The sequence below is a fragment of the Myotis yumanensis genome, unplaced genomic scaffold (assembly GCF_028538775.1).
Source record: "Myotis yumanensis isolate MYYU_CA2020_CCGP unplaced genomic scaffold, mMyoYum1.0.hap1 SCAF_1, whole genome shotgun sequence".
NCBI lineage: Eukaryota > Metazoa > Chordata > Mammalia > Chiroptera > Vespertilionidae > Myotis > Myotis yumanensis.
The window spans coordinates 16,085,275-16,097,749 of record NW_027223752.1 but is presented as its reverse complement, the minus strand read 5'-3'; the positions used below and the strand labels follow the sequence as shown (position 1 = coordinate 16,097,749).

General features: G+C 48.7%; 1 protein-coding gene across 3 annotated transcripts; it reads left to right on the top strand.

Moving 5' to 3' along the window:
- Positions 1-11,898, top strand: LOC139010316 (protein Daple-like). Of its 3 annotated transcripts, XM_070414591.1 has the most exons (7): positions 1-648; positions 2,488-4,455; positions 5,407-5,593; positions 5,816-5,937; positions 7,884-7,973; positions 10,480-10,566; positions 10,896-11,898. In XM_070414591.1, the coding sequence occupies exons 3-7, from the start codon at positions 5,471-5,473 to the stop codon at positions 10,918-10,920; spliced, it is 447 nt and encodes a 148-aa protein (XP_070270692.1). In that variant the 5' UTR covers positions 1-648; positions 2,488-4,455; positions 5,407-5,470; the 3' UTR covers positions 10,921-11,898. The 3 variants fall into 3 exon arrangements, 1 of the variants encoding a protein (XP_070270692.1); XR_011471500.1 differs by lacking the exon at positions 1-648 and having other exon boundaries at positions 1,311-4,455; positions 7,884-8,854; positions 10,480-11,898; XR_011471501.1 differs by lacking the exons at positions 2,488-4,455; positions 5,407-5,593; positions 5,816-5,937; positions 7,884-7,973 and having other exon boundaries at positions 10,480-11,898.
- The last annotated feature ends 577 nt before the right edge of the window (positions 11,899-12,475 follow it).

The window sequence follows — 12,475 nt, the reverse complement described above, 5'->3', positions numbered from 1 at the left end:
GGGACCGGCCCCGCTCAGGCCCCGGGGCCTCCGGGCGTCGGCCTCCCCGCTCTGCCTGCACCAGCGGCTCCGGGAGGCGCCTTCCGAGTCGGGGTTTGTTTCTGAGAAAGACGCCCCCTCCCAGGCCGCCCGCCCTGCAGAGGGCGCTGGAGCCCGCGCCGCCTCTGCCCTGTGTGGCCCCCACTCGGGGCGCCGCTCCAGGGCTTCCCGGCCCAAGTCCTCCGGTGTTGGACCGGGACCCTCCTCAGCCACAGGGTTCGGCTCAGACAGAAAGTCCCCGAGTTGTAGTAAAAGCCACGGCCCCCGGCCCCCGGCAGCAGGTCAGGCGTCCACTGACGGGGCGCCGGAGGTCGTTGTCCGCTTCCCCCGTCAGCCTTACCCGTGGCGGGAAGGACGCCGGGAAGGACGCGCTGCGGGGCCTCATCACGATGCCTCGGGCGCAGAGGAGGAGCTCTCCGCACGTGCAGGAGGCTCCAGGTCTGCGGTGACAGCAGCGTCCTCGTGGGGCCCAGAGTGGGTCACGCCCCTGGGGTGCGCCCCTGAGCTGCTCTGGAGTCATTTATCCATCAGACACCAGATCTCTGCAGATCTGCGTGCAAGTCCCATCGGAACCAATGTGCAAGCTTAACAACTTCAGCAACATGAACGGTATTGCTCGTTTTAAATGCTCCACTGATGATAGTTTATATTGAAGACATCAAATACATTCAAAATTTCAGGTATTTGATGTAGTTAAGTAATTCCCATCGTGTGTTGAAAACATTCAACCTGAGTATCTATACTAATAAAATAAGAGTAATATGCTAATTAGACCAAGAGACCTTCCAGACAAAGCCAGAGGCTTGGCTGGTCTGCACACTGACCCCAAACAGCCCTCAGCCCCTCGCCCAGGCTGGCCCTGCCCCGCCAAGGGGACCACCACCCTGGTCTGGGACTGCCTTCAGGGCAGACTAGCCAGCCCCCACCTGTGCACCAGGCATCTATACTATCTATACTAATAAAAGGGTAATATGCTAATTAGACCAGAAGATCTTCCAGCTGTCCTTCGGGACAAAGCCATTATGGTGGGTCCGAGGCAGAGGTGGTTAGGGGTGATCAGGCTGGCGGGGGGAGCAGGCTGGCAGAGGGAGCAGTTGGGGGTGATCAGGCTGGCAAGAGGGGGCAATTGGGGGCGAGCAGGCCGGCAGGCAGAGTGGTTAGGGGTGATCAGGCAGGCAGGCAGGTGAGCGATTAGGAGCCAGCCGTCCCAGATTGGAGAGGGTGCAGGACAGGCTGAGGGACAACCCCCCCACCCCACCCCGCTAGAATTTCATGCACTGGGCCACTAGTTTTATATATAAATAATGTTTATGTCTGCAGAATTCTAATTTTTAAAATATCTTTCTATTGATTTCAGAGAGGAAGGAAGAGGAAGAGAGAAAGAAACACCAATGATGAGAGAGAATCATTGATCGGTTGCCTCCTGCAGGCCCCACATTGGGGATTGAGCCTACAACCTGGGCATGTGCCCTGACCAGGAATCAAACTTCGAGTCCCTTGTTCGAAGGTCGACTTTCAACCACTGAGTCATGCCGGCTGAGCTAATGTCTCTTTTTTTAAGTTATACTTGAGCATAATGTGTGGTCATAGTATGCTCTTCAGGTTGATTTTCGTGAAGGGGCTCCAGGAGGGAGTTTACAGGTTACATTTATTATTTGTTACCCACAGAATATCCCTTGTCTGTGGGCGCTGGCCTCTGTGAAGTTGTTCCCTCCTGCCCATCTGCGTCTTTCTCTGGAGGCTTCTAGCAGTTAGTGTTTGCCCTTCAGCAATGACGCGTGTATATCACACTCTAACCTGTGTGGTTGAGCTCACCTGCACCCACAGTTGAAGCAGCCCCCCATAACCTCCCTTTCTCCTCCAGCTCCTGTTCCTCAGAGTTTAATCTTTTACGTCTAGTGGCCAAGTGGCTGGTCACACCTGCTAGTTCTGTCTCGGGGTCTTCCTTCCCAGGTCCCACAGGACTGCGTTTGTCAGGTCTCCCTTCCCAACTGCACCTTCCACACGGCTCCATGCCCCCACCTCGTCCTGCTCCTGCCTCCTTCTCCAGAATGAGTGCTGTTAGATGTGCAGCATTGCAGACAGAGATGTGCAGTGGTCTTTTTCCAAGGAACCAGAAGGCTGCTGGCCGAGGCAGTCCACCTTGACCTAGAAGACGAGAGGGTGTGCTTACAGGCAGGTCCCAGTGCTGTGGCGGATTGCTCTGTGCTGTATCCACCAGTCCGCGTGGCCCTGTATCATACTGCACACTCAGACTGGTTTTTAAAGCATATCCGCTGTGGGTGTGTGTATCCTACCATGTGTATATTGACACCTTGATTTTAAAAGTACTGACTCTTTCAACATAAACACTTCAGCTTGTTGAAAAGAAGGATCCCTGAGAGTAACTTGCTGCCGCGATTGTCAGGTGTTGCGATGACGTTTGGTCTGTTTCATTCTTGCAATTAGGAGCTCCCTTTCTGGACGCCATGGTGAGGAAGTTTGATGACGTCTATGAAAAGGGAAGTGAGGAAAACCAAGATGGCGGCATAGGTAAACACCGGAGATTGCTGCCTCACACAACAACTTCAAGAATACAACTAAAAGACGGAACAGACATCATCCAGAACCACAGGAAGGCTGGCTGAGTGGAAATTCTACAACTAGAAGGAAAGGGAAAAGCATACCGAGACTCAGAGGAGGTGCAGTGTGGAAGTAAAGTACAGAGGTACGGAGGCACACGCAGAGAGGGCTGGCGGCTGAGGACACAGATGTCTTTTTCAATCGGGAGGGAGTCTCAAGCTCTGAGCTCCAGTTCTGGGCGAGTCTCTGGGGACCCAGACTCATACGGGAGAAACTGGACTGTCTGGCATCAGTTGGAACTCAAGGGCAGCTTTCTCTCGGAGGTGCTTGCAACGATTGCCGGGGCACTGAGAAACGGGGCCTCTGAGGGCAGCCATAGCTGCTTGCTCCGCCCTGTTGATCGCCTGGGACCCGCTCCGCCCAAGCCATGCACGGAGGCTTTTGCATATGAAAGGCCTGGCCCTTTGCAATCTGAAAATTACCTAACAAACTGCAGCTGGCCCAAGGCCCCAGGCAACTCGCATTGCTTCACAGCTGGCTCCTGCTAGGTAGCCTCAGGTAGAGGCTAGATTAGCACCTCCTTAGAGATCCAGGAGCCAGTGTGCCCGGTGGTCAGAGTGGGACCATCCAGATTGCAGCTCCTCGGATCCATAAAGGACACACTCAGGGGGCAGACTCAGTGAGCACCAAAGCCCCACTAAAGCGAGTCTTGCCCCAGAGGGGTGTCTCCAGCATAGAAGTTCTACCACTGCAGACACAGCTGATTCTCACAGCCAGTTGGCTTGGAGGTCAATCCCTCCCAGTGTTACCTACAACAATCAAGGCTTAACTGCAACAAGACTGCGCACAAAGCCCACAAAGGGGTACACCAAGAGTGTCCACCTCAGGTAATTGGGGAGGCTGAGCCACTGGGCCCTATAGGACACCTAGCACAGAAAGCCACTCTATCAACACAGGGAAGCAGCCAAAATGCAGAGACAAAGCAACAGGTCACAAATGACAGAAATGGAGGAAAGCAAACTACTGGATATAGAGTTCAAAACCACACTTTTAAGGTTTATCAAGAATTCTCTAGAAACAGCCGATAAACTTAGTGAGACCCTCAAGAAATCTAGTGAGACCCTCGAGGTTATGAAAAAGGACCAACTAGAAATTAAGCATACACTGACTGAAATAAAGAATATTATACAGAGTTCCAACAGCAGACTAGAAGATCGCAAGAATCAAGTCAAAGATTTGAAATACGAAGAAGCAAAAAACACCCAACCAGAAAAACAAAAAGAAAAATGAATCCAAAAATACAAAGATAGTGTAAGGACCCTCTGGGACAGCTTCAAGTGTACCAACATCTGAATTATAGGGGTGCCAGAAGATGAGAGAGAGCAAGATATTGAAAACCTATTTGAAGAAATAATGACAGAAAACTTCCCCTACCTGGGGAAAGAAATAGACTTATAAGTCCAGGAAGTGCACTGAACCCCAAACAAAAGGAATCCAAAGAGGACCACACCAAGACACATCATAATTAAAATGCTAAGAGCAAAAGACAGAGTATCCTAAAAACAGCAAGAGAAAGACAGTCAGTTACCTACAAGGGAGTACCCATACGACTGTCAGCTGATTTCTCAACAGAAACTTTGCAGGCCAGAAGGGAGTGGCAAGAAATATTCAAAGTGATGAATGCCAAGAACCTACAACCAAGATTACTTTATCCAGCAAAGCTATCATTCAGAAGTGAAAGTCAGATAAAGAGCTTCACAGATAAGAAAAAGCTAAAGGAGTTCATCACCACCAAACCAGTATTATATGAAATGCTGAAAGGTATCCTTTAAGAAGAGGAAGAAGAAGAAAAAGGTAAACATACAAATTATGAATAACAAATACACATCTATCAACAGTGAATCTAAAAATCAAGTGAATAAATAATCTGATGAACAGTATGAACTGGTGATTATAATAGAATCAGAGACATAGAAAGGGAATGGACTGACTATTCTTGGGGGGGGAAGGGTGTGGGGGGTGCAGGAAGAGATTGGACAATAATCGTGCACCTATGGATGAGGACAGTGGGTGGGGAGTGAGGGCGGAGGGTGGGGTGGGAACTGGGTGGAGGGGAGTTATGGTGGGAAAAAAGAGGAACCAATATAATAATCTGAACAATAAAGATTTAATTTAAAAAATAATAAATTAAAAAACCAGAAGTCAGCAGAGACAGATGATGTGGGCCAAACAGAGCACATCTGTGTTCAAATTGAGTCCATGAGCCTCTGGTCATGTGAGCTTTCTGGTCTAAATCTTCCCCCTGATACCCAGTCGGGCTGTTATGACGATGACGATGATGATTTCAGTGGATTTACCTAATACTCTCAAATCTCATATTTTATTTGTCTCAGGAGTGAAATTAGAAAGGAGCTTGGAATTGGGGGGAAGAGCTGGGCATAGACATACAGATTTAGAACAAAATGTTCTGATTCCATGTATTTCAAAAGTATTTCAGTCGAAGAGCCCTTTGTTCCAGGTCGGCAGGTCTGCCAAAGCCTTGCATGGGAAGGATTCTCACAGGGTGCTCTGCTGAAGAGGTGTCTGACCTGCCTGTCCTGTCTCCCCCAGCCCAGAGTGGGCAGCTGGGCTAGCCTCATAGAACCCCAACAGACACAGTTTGAAAACCGCTGATTTTGTTCAACCCTCATTTACACACGGGAAAAACGGAGGCCCAGAGAGGTTGTGGTTTTGATTAAGGTGCACACCTGTGTCGGAGGCTGGGAATGCCCCTCAGCCCTTGGCCATGTGACTCTCCACCCCCAGAGCCAACTTCTGGAACCGGCTGGTGAAGGGGGAGCAGAAGGAGCTGAACACCCAGAGCAAAGACATGCAAACGTCCCTAGAGAAGCTGCAGCAGGAAGTGAGGCTCTGGCAGGCCCGGTACGAAGAGGCGAGGGACAACCTGCATAACTTTGAAATCTTGCTGAGGAAGCTGGACAGCCAGTGCGAGGTGAGGCCTGGGCTGAAGGGCTCAGGACACCGGGCCTGTGCCCTGGGCGACAGCCTTGGCTCAGCCAGGTGGGACTGGGTCCTCGTTGGCGTCTGTGCTCAAAGACTGTGTGTGAGTGTCACTTTGAGCACGTGGCCTTTTTTTCTTCTTTTGGGAACAGATTCCCAGCAGTGGAATCACAGGGGTGCATGGTATGTGAGCCATTGTTGACCTGTGTTCTAGGCGTTCGTCTGTGTGAAGAAGAACTTGGAAGAGGAAAAATATAAACTCAGGAGCAGGATTCTGACATTGGCCAAGAGGAACAGTCGGCTTCTAAATGAGATTGAGGACAATACTCAGTGCATGTAAGGGGTGTGGGCTGCCCTGTCCACAAAGGGGCCCTGACTTCCAGCCCCGCGCCTGGGCCTCGACATTCTGGGCAGAGAGCCCCCTGGCGCACTGGTGTCCCAAGGGCAAGGGGTCAGACCATCTTCCCAGCGCATCCTCCTCTCGTTTTCCTGGAATGGTTCTAGATTTCTGCAAGTAGGGGTGGTTGGCTTTTCAAAGATACTGCCCACTGCCAGATGGTTCTTAATCTGCTCTTGGAATTCAGTTCAGTTTTAAAAATATGATGGCGGTAGAGTGGTGCCTAGGGAAGGAATTCAGATTGAGGGCCGAGCCCTTTCTGTGTGTTTTCCCTTAACAGGCTGGAGAGAGGGTCGTTGGTGCACCATGGTTGTCCTCCCTCTGCCGACATGACACATTCCTGGCTTTGGCGTAGGCCCTGCGAGGTGCACAGAACCAGTGACCTGGTGGCCAGGAGCTAGTAGGCGTGATGGGATGTGAGCAGAGCTGTGTGCACAGCAGACAGGCGTTGAGGAGCTTCATAGAGGCCTAGAAGGAAGCGTGGTGGTGGGAATTGGGGTGCTGCTGCTGACCCGGATGGGGACAGGGCTGGCCGGTGGGGGGAAGTGACGGTGGAGCACGGGTGGTCTGGATGCAGGGAAGGTGCAGGCAGTGGCAGGAGGGAAGGCTGCAGCAGGCGGCACTCAGCTGGGGAAGGCGTCCATGCCCGGCTAAGGAGTCGGGTTCACTGGGAAGTGAGTGTTTATGGGAAGCTGGTCTACAGGCCTCGGAGCTGCCAGAAAGGAGGGCGGGAGGAAGAGCCTTGGTGTTGGAAATCTTGTGGTTGGAAGTCAAGTAACCTGAGATGCATCTTGTGGGCCCAGGGTGGTCTTCCCCCCTCGGTGCTGTGCTGCGGGACTGTCCTTCCTTGTGGTCAGGAATGGCTGGCCATGTGGGACAGAGGGACATGGTCACAGTGACCCCAGGGGCACTGTCCCAGCTCCCTGGGTAGCAGGCCTGCTTTACTGTTCTCTTAGATTCATCTGCTTTTCTACAAGTGGTTGGCCAGCTACCCCGGATGGTTTATGTGGAAAGCCACACTGTAGTTTTGGGGTAGAAATGACTGTGGCCTGAAGTTGGCTCTCTGTAACGCAGCGGGTAAAAATTACCAGCAGAGGTTGGGCAGGTGCCAACTAGAAGATTCGGGTCCTGGTATCCAGGGGGTGATCTGATGATGGTTTTGCATTAAACAGGTCTGCAGGAGGCCAGGGAGATGGCAGGCTTGCTGAGCCTGCTCTGAGCGGAGTCTTCCCCAGTCCTGGGAGGGTGGTGCCTGCCCTCCGTGCGTTTGTGCGCCTGGAGTGGAGGGTTGGTCAGAGCCAGACAGGAAAGCGCTCTAGCATAAGGCCAACCAGCATGATTGTGGGAAGAGAACAACACAGACTAGAAGAACAGCGCCAAGGGCACTGGGAGCAGAGCAGGATCGGTGGTTAGGGGTCCAGTGGTGTGAGAGCCATCACTTTTCACGGGATGCTTACTTCACGGTGAACTCACGGAAAGTTCCTCGTGTTGGTGGGACCTGGGTAGCTTCATGACTGACGGAGTCTGAGCAGCTGCCTCGATCCAGGGAACTCATTTTCCAGCAAGGAAACCAGGGTCTAAGCTGTCAGGGCCCACGGGTTTCCGACCCTGAGTTTCACATGGCTCGGGGCTTGCTCTCTGGAGACGACGTTCAGCCTGATCCTTGGTGCTTCAGCAGGCCTCCTCCACATGTTAGGGTTCCCGGACCCACGTCACCTGCTTTCATCCCCATGTTCCCGACTCGGCAATCATAAGGCCATGAGCCCCGTGATGTCTGAGTCCCAGGAAAATGCCGGCCCTTCTGGGCCTGGTCCCAGGCTGGGCTGAGTCAATTTATGTGATTTATTTAAAAACCAGATTGCTTTTCTTTCTCCTCTATTTACAGAGGAAAAGGGTATTTCTTACCAACAATAATGGAAGAGGAGGAGGAAACAGTCGTGGATTCCTCCGAGTCCCAGGATACTGCTCCCAGGAAGTGAGTTGATTTAATGGCAGTAACTTAAACACAGAGTAGAAAGCTTGCTCTTTCCTGAGTGAGGAAAGCTGTAGCCATCTACCTCGGTAGCTTCATGACGGACAGAGTCTGAGTAGCTGCCTCGATCCAGGGGACTCGTTTTCCAGCAAGGAAACCAGGGTCTGAGCTGTCAGGGCCCACGGGTTTCCGACCCTGAGTTTCACATGGCTCGGGGCTTGTTCTCCTGAGACGACGTTCAGCCTGATCCTTGGTGCTTCAGCAGGCCTCCTCCACGTGTCAGGGTTCCCGAACCCACGTCACCTGCTTTCATCCCCATGTTCCCGACCCGGCAATCATAAGGCCATGAGCACCATGATGTCTGAGTCCCAGGAAAATGCTGGCCCTTCTGGGCCAGGTCCCAGGCTGGTCCAATGAGTCAATTTACGTGTTTTATTTTAAAAACCGGATTGCGGCGCGCCGACTGCGGGGACCCACCTGCCCACACGCTTCGTCGACCTAGGCTCCAATCCTGTCCGACCGTTACTGCCGAAAACGGAAAGCCTTGGGCGGGCTGCCGATTGGACACCGTGCCGGAAGTGGGAACCGGAAACGGTGTTCGGTGCCGCCCGGGTTGGCTCCAGCAGCGGCGGTTGCAGCCGAGCCCCCGCGGGCGGCACGCGCTGTGCTGGATCCGGCGGTGCTGCCGGGTGAGGAGCTGCGGCTGCCCGAGCAGGAGGATGCCGAAGGCCTGGGAGGCGCAGAGGAGCGACCGCTGCGCCTAAATGCCGGCGTGCGCTCCGGGTGCGCGTCCTGTGCGGCCCCGGCTTGAGGCGTTGTGGCGACCGCCTCCGGCACAAGGAGCCCGGCGGCGGCGTTCCCTGGGTGGACTCGCAGCAGAAGCGGTATGTCCCAGTGAAAGGAGACCATGTGATTGGCATAGTGACGGCTAAATCGGGAGATACATTTAAAGTCGATGTTGTCTTACTTGGCATTTGAAGGTGCAACTAAAAGAAACAGACCAGCCGGAACCGGTTTGGCTTAGTGGATAGAGCGTCGGCCTGCGGACTGAAGGGTCCCAGGTTCGATTCCGGTCAAGGGCATGTACCTGGGTTGTGGGCACATCCCCAGTGGGAGATGTGCAGGAGGCAGCTGATCGATGTTTCTCTCTCATCGATGTTTCTGACTCTCTATCTCTCTCCCTTTCTCTCTGTAAAAAATCAATAAAATATATTTTAAAAGAAACAGACCAAATGTGCAGGTTGGAGATCTCATTTATGGACAGTTTGTGGTTGCTAATAAAGATACGGAACCAGAGATGGTTTGTATTGACAGCTGTGGATGAGCCAACGGAATGGGTGTGATTGGACAGGATGGTCTACTTTTTAAAGTGACTTGGGCTTAATTAGAAAGCTGCTAGCTCCAGACTGTGAAATCCTACAGGAAGTGGGAAAACTCTACCGACTGGAAATAGTGTTTGGAATGAATGGAAGAATATGGGTGAAGGCAAAAACTATTCAGCAGACCTTAATTTTGGCAAACGTTTTAGAAGCTTGTGAACATATGACAGCAGATCAAAGAAAACAAATCTTCCCCTGGTTGGCAGAAAGTTGATCTATGTGGATTTTTTTATAGTTGAGCCAAGAGACTGGATTCCCTGGGGAAAAATTTTTCAGGTGATCCTCTCCCCATTAATCTTGAGAAGATAAGATATTATCTTATGTGAGTCTTAAAATATTTTTATAAGCAAGTCACTGGTTGCCACTCATGTTCTTGTGGGTGAAAAAAATCATAAAATAGTACTATTTTTTCTTTTATAATAAAGTTTACTAAAAGTTAGTATTATGATTTACTTGGTGTTAATTTCCTTAGTTTTGCTGGAAGTAAGCATTGAAATAACACTTATTTTCTGATAATAGTGAAACGTGTTCATCAAAGAAAATGTAGAATACATAAAAAGTATGAAGCAGCAAACAAAAATCACTTGTAATCCTATTATGTAGTGTTGAGTATGTAACAGCTAACAATTATCATATGTTTAAAATCAAGTATTGTTCCAAGTGTTTTGTTTAGATTGACTCATTTATTCTTAGTAACTGCAAAAGACAACTTCCTAGTGCGAGAAACTGAGGCTTAACTTGGCCAACATTCTCAACCACTACATGCGAATATATGTTTTTCAAAATGGAATTATAGAATTATATTTTATATACTAGTCTGTAATATACTTTGTCCACTTCAAACATTTAAATATATTTTTTTCATGATTGCTATTAAAAATTCCATAGTCGTGCCCTAACCGGTTTGGCTCAGTGGATAGAGCGTCAGCCTGCAGACTCAAGGGTCCCAGGTTCGATTCCGGTCAAGGGCATGTACCTTGGTTGCGGACACATCCCCAGTAGGGAGTGTGCAGGAGGCAGCTGATCGATGTTTCTAACTCTCTATTCTCCCTTCCTCTGTAAAAAAATCAATGAAATATATTTTTTTTTAAATAAAAACCAGATTGCTTTTCTTTCTCCTCTATTTACAGAGAAGAAGGAAATTTCTTACCAACAGAAAAAGAAGAGGAGGAAACAGTCGTGGATTCCTCCGAGTCCCAGGATACTGCTCACAGGAAGTGAGTTGATTTAATGGTAGTAACTTAAACACAAAACAGAAAGTTTGCTCTTTCATGAGTGAAGAAAGCTGTAGCCATCTACCTCCGTAGCTTCATGACTGACAGAATCTGAGTAGCTCCTCGATCCAGGCTGTAAGAGGCCGTGGGGGTCCAGGAAAGGCCTGACCCCACTCCAAGTCATGTAAAGGCCATGAACTTGGCTTGCACCCCAGTTTTTGTGGTCTAGGAAAGCAGACTTTTGTCATAGCAACTGTCATACATAGATGGATCTAGACAAAGCTTGCCCAGTCTTGCCCAGCTTTTAACGATCTGCTACTTCCCCATGATAGGCCAAGCCCTAGCAGTGATCTATGAAGCATGACTGGCCACAGCTTAGCTATAAAACAGTGTGTGTAAAAAATAAAGTTGTTGGTGCTGGTGCCTTGTGCCAGTCCTCCTAAGCCCGGTCTCTGGTGCTTTCATCCCACGCCACCTCTTCCCTGCGGGACCCCTTGGGAGCGGGCCTCCACAATTGGCGCCCGAACGGGGACTGAAGGTGGGCTTCGTGAGGACCCCGGAGTCACAGTCGGCCGAGTCAATCAATCAATCAAGCAATCAATCAAGTAATAGTAAGTTTTGGGGAATTTGTATTCATTAGGATTAAAACATGGGGCAGTTAGAGACCAAAGAGCGCTCTCTGTATGCACAGATGTTAAAGAACATGCTGCAGGCAAGAGGGGCTCGAGTAACTACCTCACAGCTAGAGCGGTTTTTAAATTTTGTGCAGGAAGTCTGCCCGTGGTTCCCTGAGGAAGGAACCGTTAACTTAGAAACGTGGCAGAAAATTGGAAAACAAATGCGCAATCATTATAAAGCCCTTGGGCGAAGTAAGACCTCGGTCAATGCATTTTCCTTATGGAATTTAATACGGGATTGTTTAGATCCCAGGCATGACCATAATCAACCATCTCTTAAGCCAGAAAAGAAGAAGAGAAATATTAAAAATTGCATAAGAAAGGAAGCACCTGCTCTTAATAATCTAAGAAATACCAGCTGTAAAGGATTGAAGTTTCTAAGAATAAGGAATTATAAGAAGAAGAAGAGAAATATTAGAAGGAAATTAATCAAATAGTACAGGCCAGTAAGCCAAATGTAATATTTAATATCTCTTAATAATTATAAAAAATATATCATCTTTAAATCATATATACACATATATATTTAATAATCTTTCAAGTTAGATTTCAAAACTATAACCAAGGAATGATTTGGGGACATTTCATAGACCCTGAAATGTTTTCAAAAGTTTATTCTCTCTTCTTAAAGGATTTTTTAATAAAGCCAATTTAATATACTTGAAATCACATAGAAAGCTTTATCAAATAAAAATTAATAAATATATATTTTAAGTTTTGCCTCTAAGAAAGGGCAAAACAAGTTATTTTATTTAAAATTTCTTAAAATACAGCAATAGAATTTTAAGATATAATTTAAAATAACAAAAGCTCCTCGCTACTACATTTTAAATTAGGCTAGAGATAGGCAGTATTTACACCTCATAAATCAGACATAAAACTTTACTAAATTTACTAACTTTATTAATAAGGGTACCTACCATAGGAAGCCAGTATCTTTTTAAGCAATTAAATCCTAGTAAAGTAAATTCTTCACTCATATTCCTGGAACCCCCTATAATCCCCAAGGACAAAGCATAGTTGAAAGGGCACATCGTTCCCTGAAAAATCAGATCTAAAACACAAAGAAGAGGGAGCTAGGGGGTCCGTACTCTCCTCACCAAATACTACAACATTCACTATTTAAATTTTTTAAAATCAGCAGCATGGGGAAATAGCTGCTGAAAAACACTTTGTTCCTCAAGAACATAAGCCTAATTCTAAAGTAATGTACCGGGATCAGGAATCCTCCTTTT